The 11393-nt window shown below is 41.7% G+C and overlaps 1 protein-coding gene across 1 annotated transcript in view; it reads right to left on the bottom strand.

Annotated features, from left to right (window-relative positions):
• The window catches only part of LOC117944685 (LHFPL tetraspan subfamily member 2a protein-like), a 10850-nt gene extending 1795 nt beyond the window's left edge, over positions 1–9055 (bottom strand). Inside the window, exons 1-2 of the mRNA XM_034871724.1 lie at positions 8881–9055; positions 552–1259 (exon numbers count right to left, since the gene is read on the bottom strand). Of these exons, the coding sequence (XP_034727615.1) occupies positions 552–963 (412 nt within the window). The 5' untranslated portion in view covers positions 964–1259; positions 8881–9055. The remainder of the gene's footprint in view (positions 1–551; positions 1260–8880) is intronic.
• Positions 9056–11393: the final 2338 nt, after the last annotated feature.

The following is an 11393-nucleotide window of genomic DNA, read 5'->3' as shown; positions in this document are numbered from 1 at the left end:
CACACACACACATACATACATACACACACACACACACATCTGACAGGGACAGGACAAAGTTCTGATCCTCTTTAGTGTCCCTTGTGTCCACCAGCCTTTACTAGGACAGAGACAGAGATTCATTGGCTGACATGAACATGTATTAAAAAATAAGAAATAGCAAAATAGAAAATTAAATCATCTGAATTTTAAGTTTATTTTTTATAAGTTTAGTCAAGTGTACACTATGTATGTGTATGTGTATGTACACTAAGATACCCTACTGTGCTATGGGGTTTGATTTAAATTGGAGATCTTTGATACATGTCATCTCTATCGATCACTACCAGTGTTTTCTATCTTTCTCAAAAGCTCAAATTGTATTTTGTAATAGTATAGAAATAGTATTTTGATTGTTTTTAAGAAGGTACAATATACAGTACAGTGCAACATTACAATGTCAATTATAACAAGGCTAGTGGAACTGATTCGTGAGAGCAGTTTGTGTGGAAGATCTTGTCACAGACTACTTTTTCTGTGTCAGATGTGTAAAACACAGACAGATATCTCACCTGCAATAGCCTGGAGAAGTCCACAGATGTTGAATATGCTCTTCTTCAGGATGCTCTGGAAGCACAGGCTGAAGATGGAGATACAGGCTACTCCTCCGAGCACTAACACCCCGGCTGCCAGAAACAACATGGCAGCCTGCCAGAAGCCACTGGCCACTTCTCCAAATGTCCCAGCATAAGGCCCACAGCTCACCCCTACTCCCCGGGCCCCGACACGAAGGCAGCGGCTGTAGAGGCCAAGTGACGGCCGGTACTCCCCGGAGTCCACTCCCGCCCCGCTCGCACTGGAGTCCGACCGAGGGAATCCCAGCAGCCAATCAGGGCTCATGAAGGCAATGAGCTCAGCAAAGGCCACTACAATACTGAGTAGTGTCCAGAGCATGGAGCGGCATGTTACAATAACATGGCACATGGTGTTAACTCTCTCTTAGAAGGTAACAACCAATAAAGTAAAAATAAAATGTGAAGCGTTGAAGCCCTTCAAAAGGAAAGAGCACTGATACTAGGGAGTTTAAATTCCTTTCCTTACAAAGAGAAAGGTCCAGTAGATTCCCTGTTCTGATCTTATCCTCTCTGAGCAGATGTTTTCCCTTCTCTCACGATACGTTCTTCTTTGCTTTTCCCTCTTCTTCTTCTCTGGTCATCCCTAAACAGCTACAATGCACCGAAGCAGCTTCCCTCAGCCATGGTACCATTTGAAAAGCACACCTACAGACACAGAGACACAAGAGGGTCAGAGACACACAGAATCTGTATAAATATGACGTGGAAGTAACTGAGACTGTGTACAAGGGGGAAAGGTGGAGAAAAGTAGGGACTCCGTTTAAGAAGGATGAACGGGGACCGGTTTCACATCTACTATGAATCATCAAGCTCTTGTGTTTGCCTCACAAGATGTCTAATGTGTACCATTGTCATCAAATAGACCCAAGATCTTGGCACAGAGTGCTTCTTCACATTCACTAATAGCCAGCTGTGAGTTTAGCATGAACAACACATCCAGATGTCTGTTAGAACAGTCAAGACGAATCACACACACAAAACTTCAGGTTTAAACCATCGGCATTTTCCTCAAGACGGCTGGGACTTTGTTTGATTGATCTGCAAAATGATAGAAGGCTTGTGTGTTTTGCCAGAGAGCAGCTGTCAACACAGAGCAACACAGAGCTCTGTTGCAGCATGCCGCATTCTTACAGTAACACAAAGTGTAACATGCACTGCTGTCGAGAACCCAAATGACATCAACTCGAACTCCATCATTCAGTTCACTATTCAAATTACAGACTGCATAAAACTTTAATTTCTTTGTTCTATAGTCAACAGAAATCAAAATCTGATTACAAATAACTTGTAACAGATGACTTTTTTAGAGCTCTCCGTCCTGTGTGTGTGTGTGTGTGTCTCAGTGTTCAAGTGTGTCTGTATAAGAAGCATGTATAGGTCCCAATCAAAGTGATTATGATACTGTTGCTATGTTATGATTAAGCTGTTGCGTACACACTGGCCTCGGCACAGCCGTGGTCTCATGGGAGCAAAGAGGTTTTCTCAGAAGCCCTCTGATGTCATCATCCAGCATTATGAGGAAACACAGGAAAATGTGTGGGATCTAGTTTAAACACAGCGTAGGCGACTCTGCTGTCTTGGGGGCCTCACTGCTATAGTCAGTGATCCCCCAAAAAGGTTGTGAGAAGTTCAACAGGTCTATTCACACAAATTACAAACATTTTTTATTATATGTTTTATTTTACTAATTTTAACTATTCTCGCCCTAATATTTACTGAATGTGTCATTTTGTTGGTGATGAAAAGTTCAGCACAAAAACATTCACTAAGAGTTACAAGTCAGTCTGGTGCCCTGAGGAGAATAACGATGGTTAAGGTTATACATAAGTTCCCCGCCAGCTTCCATCCAAGGTGATTAATCATTCGACTACATCTTTAGTGAATGAACAAACAATCTGAGTCAAGGGAAAAACACTTCTACCACAAAAGAGCATTATCTCATGGGGCTAAAAAGGCCGAATGATTCATCTGAGGTCAGGGTTGAGTAGAAACTAGCTGAACTGGGCCACAATAACAAAGTCACAGGCATGACATGAACATCTGAAGAGTGCAGGTAAGAGATTTGAAACACGTAAGATGCGGTTATAATTCAGTACAGCAGGATTTGCTCATGTCTGACACTCATGGTTGTATTTTAAAGTAGTTTGGCAGTAGTTGCAACAGTTTTTTTGTGCTTAGGTTTGCTTTGTGTTGACGTGAATGTGATGCCTATCTGTAACATTCCCTGTCAAGTTCATCTCATTCCATCTACTTAGTTTGAGCAGAATTTCAGGGCCATGTATAGGGAGGATGCTCTGTCAACCTTTCTTCTTTCAATCTAAACCGTCACACAGGTTTCTGCAGAAAATAAGAAAAGAATGTATAAGGGAAACATGTTTGCATTTGTTATTCTACGTCCAGAGAATTACAGCAACAAGGAAATGTACAATGTAATCAGGTACAGTATTTGAAGTGTGTTTGTTTATTTAAGAATGGTTTGGGGTGTGCCCTATTCTATCACAGTCCTTGAGTTTATTCCTGGCCCCCCTCACAAAACCATGGCTTTTCTTATTGTGATCACAGTTTCCATTCTGCAGTTGTTACACTGCTTTCAAACAATAGCACTCAAATAGCCTGACTCACCACACAGACAGTGTTTGAGCGCTAGTTATTGCAACCATGACAATAAAGAAATTTAGTTTTTTCAGTGTGTGCATCCTGAATAAACATCTGTGCAAAGGTATGTGTGTACAGTAAATGTGCATGTCCGTTTGAATTAGTTTATTATTTTCAGCCATCCAGGCTACAGTTTGGGTTTCTCAGTGGAGACCTCTGTTTACAGCTGATTATAGTCCACAAGGCCAGGCATGGTGCTGTCTGTTGAGACTACCAAAAGACCTCAAATTAGCAGCTCTGCCTCTTTAAACTACAGGGATGGAGCCTAAACAAGCCTTGTCGAGGCAGTCAGCAGGCACCTTGTGTGAGCTCCCCCAGTTCTTACAGGAAATCTCTTCATTCATACCTCATCATGGTTCTCTGTAGTCTCACCAAGGACTGCGCTGGAGATGAAAACTTGAAGGCTTGTTTTATAGTGAGATAAAGAGCAAATCATTTTGAGGAAATATGTCATGTACATATACAACGTGTCCATTACTTATTCCAACACCCACAGTGACCCATTTAAACATCTTTATTTCATACTAAAAGGATTATCAGTACTGTTCAAATGCTTCATATTGGCTGATAATTAAAAACACCTTATATGTCTTCTACACTAGATTAATAATGCTCCAAAAATTGAATTTGGTATTCTAATTTCCACATCTAGTGATCTGCATGTGTGTGGTTTCCTGCAACCATGTGTTAAAGTGTGCATGCTGCAGTGTCTGATACTGAGCACAAAGGTCACTACATCCTGAAACTGATGAATACTTTCCGCGTGTTTGCTGGTTGTTGAACAGACTTCTGGGAAAGTAGTAACACTTCCTTGAGAAGGTCAAGACTGTCTGCATGTTTATGTGAGCGCTGAGGGAGGAGCCACTTACACGTCACAGCACATCCGACACTCAGAATTATAACTTATTCATAACTAGGCGATTAAGGCACTGCGGGTAAGAGGTCTCAGCCTCCCAGTTGCTTTTGATAGATATCTATCTTCAACCTGTCAGATCTTTGTTAGTGCAGCTCTGTGTGGGCCTGTGGGGTCACTGTCATAGATATGCATCATTACAACCAACACCGATAGCTTAGGGAGTCTTATGCTTCTTTCATGAATCCTCCATGATGCTGAGTTTGACTGATGATACAGTAGATATACTACAAAATGAAAGCAGTAATGTGGTTCTGCATCTGATCTGGACCTGCATTTTCCCACACTGCTGCCCTGTCCTGACAGAAACCAAGCCTGCCACACAGGATTATATGCATGCAGTAAAGGCCTGAAGCCAACTTACACAGTTTTCCAATCCTTCATTCAACAAGCCAACGTGAATAGTCTCCATGCTGCTATGAGACAAACTTTTGCTCATAGAATTTACGAAGAAATATAACTCAGAAGCCAACAGCCAGTCATGTGGACTACACGTTTGGCTGTGAAAACATGTTGGCCAAGTAGCTTGAATGCTCAATAAAAAAATTCTGCTAATGAAGCGTAACATCGGTTTGAGCCGAGCCCTTTCAACGCCCCAGACGAAGCAGTGGATATGAGGCATATGTGGGTCAGTCAGTTGGCCGTTAGTTAAAAGGAGCCCGCTGAGTTGTAAATCTAGAGTAATTGGTCTGAGTTATCAGCAAAGGCTCTGGTAGCATGCCAAAGTGCTGAGGTAATAAGTGCTGGCCACTGTACTCTGCTTTAGAGAGTGAAAGTGAATGAGGACTGAAGACGGGAGGCTGAGAGATCTTAAGCACATCCCAGTTGAACCAGACTGTTCTATTAAGAGGTTAGACAGAGCCGTCAGAGTTTGCATCTATTTACATAAATACAACAATTGTGAAAGATGATGAAAACACTTTAATGGGCATGAGCTTGTCTCTGTTTAGGAAAGCATATTTAAACTTGGATAACACACCCAGATTAGATGACCCCCCAGTTGATCTGGGCTGGGAGGACTCCATTAGCAAATTTTTTCTTAACACACAGATTCTGAACCAGAAACCTCAAACCAAGGCCATCTGTTCCCTAAGCTGCTGCGCCTGGTCATGCATCTGGACCAGCCAGGAGGAAGGCCCTCCGACCAAAACCACATAAGAGGCTGCGTCGCCATCTTCAGAGCTACACACAGCTACTCAAACAAGATGTGGACAGGGAGGGAATCACAGGCCACTGATGAGGGTCTAATCCCCCTCTGTATTTCCAGGAATCAGGAAAATACACACAAAAAACAAGTAATGTAAATGTGATGTATTTATATAGCGCTTTTCCAGTCTTAACAACTGCTCAAAGTGCTTTTACATCTACAGGAAACATTCACCATTCACACACATTCATACACTGTGGCCGGGGCTGCCGTACAAGGTGCCACCTGCTCATCAGATATACATTCACACACATTCACACTCCGATGCGCAGCACCGGGGGCAACTCGGGGTTCAGTGTCTTGCCCAAGGACACTTCGACAATGACTGCAGGGGCGGGGATCGAACGACCAACCTTCCAATTGGCAGGCAACCACTCTACCACTGAGCCACATGTGAAACTAGTATGATCCCAGTCAGGGTTGGGCAGGTCCAAACATATCCCTCGTTCTTAAAAGAATGCAGTTGAGCTCCAGGTGAAGTGAGGGAGAATGAAACAATGTAGCTTAAATCCTAAGCATACAGCTCCATACTATCTTGGAACTATATCACCCTAAATTCTCACTTTCTCAATCAATTGCTAATTTATTTTCATGTAAGGTGTCATTCTCAGTCTTCATCAAGTTTCTGTTCTGTTGGGGATGATGTAAGAACAGCAGGCAAGCCGTAACATAGCCAGAATAGAGACACCCATGCCCTTCAGCAATGCCCCTTAAATTCTCATTTACTGGATATATGTACAGAACAACACAAGATAAACACCCAGCTCCTCTTTGCCCCCAGCAGTCTGAAAGACAGATTTGTGAACTTGTGAAACCCGCACCGTCAGTGCTATCAGATTTGAAATGCCATACCTTTGAGCAAAACCTTTAAATCTAAAATAAGGGAACTTGCACATGTAACTAATGAGTTGAACATTATGGCTGCCTTTGATTGTCACACCTAAATCTTGAACAGTCACCTGCTTTCACAGCATGCTACAAACGTAGAAATAGTAAATTGTGCCAAATATACAAAGCACCAAAGAGACACAAAGATGAGTTCAGCTTCTTTGGTGTACATGAAGCTTTCTCAGTCCTTCCAGATATTATGAAACAACCCGAGATGCTCTCTTTAAAAGCTCTTTCTTGCTAACCATAACCATGTGAGCCACTGCTTTGGTAGCCCTACATAAACAGTGAATGGAGGAGTTGCAAGAGGAGAAAATGTTTCCCATGGATAGGTATTTACCACAACTTGTGTCTCATGACTTCAGCCAGTGAGTGATGGCTGCCATCAAAGGCATGTTTAGTGCTCCAGAGTTAGTTTAGATTTATTTTACAGACCCAGATTAAACACTGTAAAAACAATTCAAGCTGTAAGAAGCCATTAAACGTTGTTCCCCGACTGTGTATAAAGAATGAAGACATGCCAGCAGGTCTAGCTTTCAAATACAACCAGGGGGCCTGAGGTTTAGATGACAATAAAAGGCCATAGAAATGTAAACAACAAGTCAACAGGGGGAAACCCTCCAACAGTGTATTGAAACAATAAAGCCCGCTTTACTGACACACAAACAAAAATGAATATACACTCATAAACAGTGCACTCGTCCAGGTTATAACTGCATCAAAACGCTTGACTTCCCCAAAGAAAAGTATCAGCCAAGCACGTTTGTGCACATGTTTTTGTGAGTGTAAGTGCCAGAAAGCCTGAATAAAATCAGCCCAATTCATCTGGTGCCACTCAACTCAAACAAAGGCTTCACAAAGACGTGCCAACACTGGCCCCCTCACTCACTCCTCAGCTCTCAAAGACGTGCCACCGTTGGCCCAGAATGCACTCCCTCACTCTCAAAGACAGGCCGCTGTGGCCCCTAACCTATTCAATCTGGGCAACACCCCGGCCCCTCACTCCCTGCGTTGATTCTGTAGTGGCCCCACAGTTTCTGACGCACAAAGCCCCTCAGTGACCCTCACATTTCACATTCACAAAGACAGGAATGACATGGCCTTACTCTACCCCCTCCTCATGTCTTCTGCTCTCTGTTTCTACAAAGATGATGGATGCACTACAAACTTTTTTCTTTTTCTTCACAACTCCAGACTGTCCCTTTTACAGTGATGTTTAGACCACATAGGTGTTATTTGCATGTTAACTTATAATTAATAGTTGCTTATATTTTATATGGCTTCTTATTTAGATATCGACCTTCCCGGCAGCTACTGGTTTCCATTAAGTACCCTACAATATGAATACATTGTGACATAGGTAATCCATCACAACAAACATTTTGTAAATGCTATGTTATGCAGAAGAGACAGAGTTACCCATTTCTCTACTGTCTGGTATAAACCTCAATAAATCAATTTGACATACAGTATAGCAACAAGACAGTTTTCTCCATTTATTAAGAAGCACAGCTTGTTTTTTCACTAGCGAAAAATTTCTCCTTTTGCTACAATCAAATATCCAATGACACATAACAAGTTTACACTTGTCAGCTGAGGGTTGTCAAAACTCATGCTAGTAAAAGAAGGCAGGTTAGGGTTTATCACACTAAAGCCAATAACAGCACACTTTCCCCATAAAATAAATCTTGGAATTTGTTGGACATTGAAAAGCTGATTTGTAACAGTGTAAAAGTTTGTGAGTGCTTTCTGAAAGATAGCAGTGATTCCCTCCTACCATCATGTCACTGTAGTTTGTCCTTGAACTCGGCTAGAATAAACACTGAACGGTTTCCTGGTTTAGTTTAGTTTATGAGGTATCATCACTTCCCCTCTCAGTGCAGTCAGTGTGTGTCAGGCAGACAGCTTCATGGGTAGCTCTCCTCCCTGCACTTCAAGGACATGGGCTTGTGGTGGAAATAAAAAAAATGTGAGCAAAGGGCTGTTGCATGGACATGTGTGAAAGACCAAGAAGAAATAAAAACAAAAACAAAACGTTTACAAAAAAAGTGCTGTGTAATAAGTAGTTAGGCTTCTCGTGGAGGTGCTTTCTCTGATGGGCACAGAGCTATAATGTCCAACTGCTGCCAGATGTTGCACCTGAACACAAAGTTCCAACTCTAAATATCTCACTTTGTCCCAATCCACGTCCCTCCCAAAAATACCGTTAAATACCATTTAAAATTTCTTCAGGTGGCCATTTCAGAGTCAGTGAAGCATGCAAACTCCAACTCCTTAATAACAGCTGGGAATAAACAGTTATGTACTTAAAAGCTTTTGATTCTGAGAAAACACATTAAAGGAGCTTTTACGGAAAGTTTGAGGTACTAAAGTAAGATTGTGTGCAGTGTGTGTGTGTGTGTGTGCGTGCGTGTGTGTGTGTGTGTGTGTGCATGGGAGAGAGAGAGAGCGAGAGAGAGAGAGAGAATCAATCCAGAACCAACCGTTTCATTAATGTCACTTTCAGCAACGTGAGTCATATCTGCCAACTAAAGAGGAGAAGTGTGGAATCAGTGCCTAAAACAGCTACATTATGTTTTGCTGTCGCATTGTCTTCTACTCACGGGAAGTCAACGTGGAGAGATGTTGGCAGGCGCAAACGTGAAGAAGCTGTCCCTGTCCTTTGTTTTGAAACGCTGGTTGTCTTCCCGGTGCAGCCCAAACGCTCATTCACTTGAGTCTCCTTTCTTCAGGACGTTATTCACCACTCGCATAAAGCCAACCCACTGACGTCGACCCTTTCTCCTCTTCCCTCCTCCCTCCCTCTTTTCCCTTCCCCCACTCCGTTTGTCAGAGCGAAAGAAGAAGCAGAAGAAAAGTTGCAGAGATGATGTGAAGGATGATGACGAGTTCCTGGAATCCGCCAATTCCCTTCCCATAAACTCCTCCAACAAACGCGTCCAGACTGATTTATTCACGCTTTCCTGTCAGCTTCGTCTTGTACACGTTTTTTTCTTCTCCCTCCCAATAGACAGAGAATCAATGCATTTGCTCTCGGGCGTTATACACTCAGAGATACTGAACTATCATTTGGAATACATTTTTGATTGAGTTGCAATAAATTCCTAGACTGGGTAAACCCTGCCCACTCTGACAGCAGCTCAACCTCAAATGTATTGCCAGATTAATAACCCCCCTTTGGCTGCTCCAAATTGAATCAATATTTTCCTGTATTGGACTGACTGATTTTAAACAGGTGTTGATTATTGACACTTGGACTGGAGTTGGACCAGTTAGACTTAAGTCTCAAAAATTAGGACTTAAGACTTGGCCAGGACTTGACTTCCTAAAGACTTTGAGTCTTGAAAGCAAAATCCTTCAAATAGAAGTTGCGACTTGGTAAAATCTCAGAACAATCCTGAAGGTGGTTGCCTTGCATATTGAATTATTATACTTGTGTATTAAAAGGCCTGGAAGGATCTCAGCTATGATTTTCCATACTGGACAGCATTCAGATACCTGGAAGACCTACACCTGACTCACCTTTTTTTTTTACTTGGACTATTCCTTGAAAGAATAGTTTTACATTTTGGGAAATACATCCATCTGCTTTCTTGCAAAGAATACATGTGAAAACACAACCCGTCACTATTACACTTTGGCTTTTTACAGATTAAACAAAGAATATGTAAAATGTGTTTTCTTTAAAGGTGGTAGGTGGATTTTTTTACGGACTAGTTCAACTTCCGGGATTGCTCCCATGCAGCAGGAAATTCCGCCAGGTGCATGTATTTTGAGTTTTCTTCCACTTTCTTTGTGTTGGAATTTTAAAGTTCTCATCTTAAGGCTTTTTGGCTTTTTCCCTTTCCTTTATTGTGTTATATATTTTGTGTGCATGGTATGAACAATGTTTACAAAGTGAAAAAGCTCAAAGTCCACCCCAAAGGGACTTACCATCTTCAACAGAAAACACTGTTCATCGAATGCTCCAAACAGCTCTATTGTAGTCCATTCTTTATTTCCATGAGAAACATACGTCACTTTGTAACACACGTTATAATGCTCGCCTAGCTGCTAACATGGCTCACCCTCACACTCTGCTTCTGACTAGCTAGCAGTGCCTACCTAGTTTCTGCGCATGTGTGACTCCCAAAAAGATGGAACAGAAGTGTGATGCCTCACTCTGTAGCTAAAACAGAGAGTTCAACACACAGGGTGAAAAGAAGAGCTGCAGCAATGTGCAGTACAACAAAAATATAATGTTTTTTGAAAATTAAACCATGTAAACCTATTCTGATAAAACCTCTGAATACAAATATGAACCTGAAAACGAGCACAATATGAGCACTTTAAATTTGGTGGATTAATGAGAGCTATTATTGAATGCCTCTCAGATTGCTGCTTGGTAGAGAGACAGCTTGCTATACTATCTGTCCAATCTGACTTTTCTATTACATGACTATTTTGCAGCGGCTCTTTACAGAGTTTGCGTCACCCATAACGATTCTGATTGGTTTAAAGAAATGCCAGTGAACCAGAGCACGTTTTCCTCCCATCCCCAATGCTATTTGGAGTAGCCAGACCCTCTTTTAAAGCGTGCTGAAGGAGTACTGTATCACACTGTACTGTGGGTAAAAGCAGCCTGTGTGTGACTCATTGACAGACACCTATATTTCCTTACTATCTAAATGTTAGATGTCTCTTTGATGCACTTTGTACGCTCCTGCACCAGCGATACTATAATGTTATGTTCTTGTGTTGTTCGCTCTGGGAGGAATTTCTTCAAAACTTTGCACAAACATCCACTTGGACTCAAGGATTAACTGATTCAGTTTGGTGGTCAATGGTCAATGGTCACTGAGACATCACAAAATGGATTTTTGCCATCACTCAAGAATTCATATACTAATGATGACCAAATTTAGAATAATATGATGAATTAATGATATTTTTTATCCAAAATATCAAATTTCAACTTCACTGTGACATCATAATGTGAAGCATCCATTTTTGCCAAAGAAACACACTTAATACCTTTTATGAAATTGCTTCAATGTCCTCACTACATATATCATGAGTCTGGACAGATATAGATGTAGACTGCAACTTTACTGTTGGCAAAGGCATACAACTGCAA

Source organism: Etheostoma cragini, chromosome 5 (genome assembly GCF_013103735.1).
Source record: "Etheostoma cragini isolate CJK2018 chromosome 5, CSU_Ecrag_1.0, whole genome shotgun sequence".
NCBI classification, from domain to species: domain Eukaryota; kingdom Metazoa; phylum Chordata; class Actinopteri; order Perciformes; family Percidae; genus Etheostoma; species Etheostoma cragini.
This window is presented reverse-complemented; position numbering and strand designations above follow the sequence as displayed.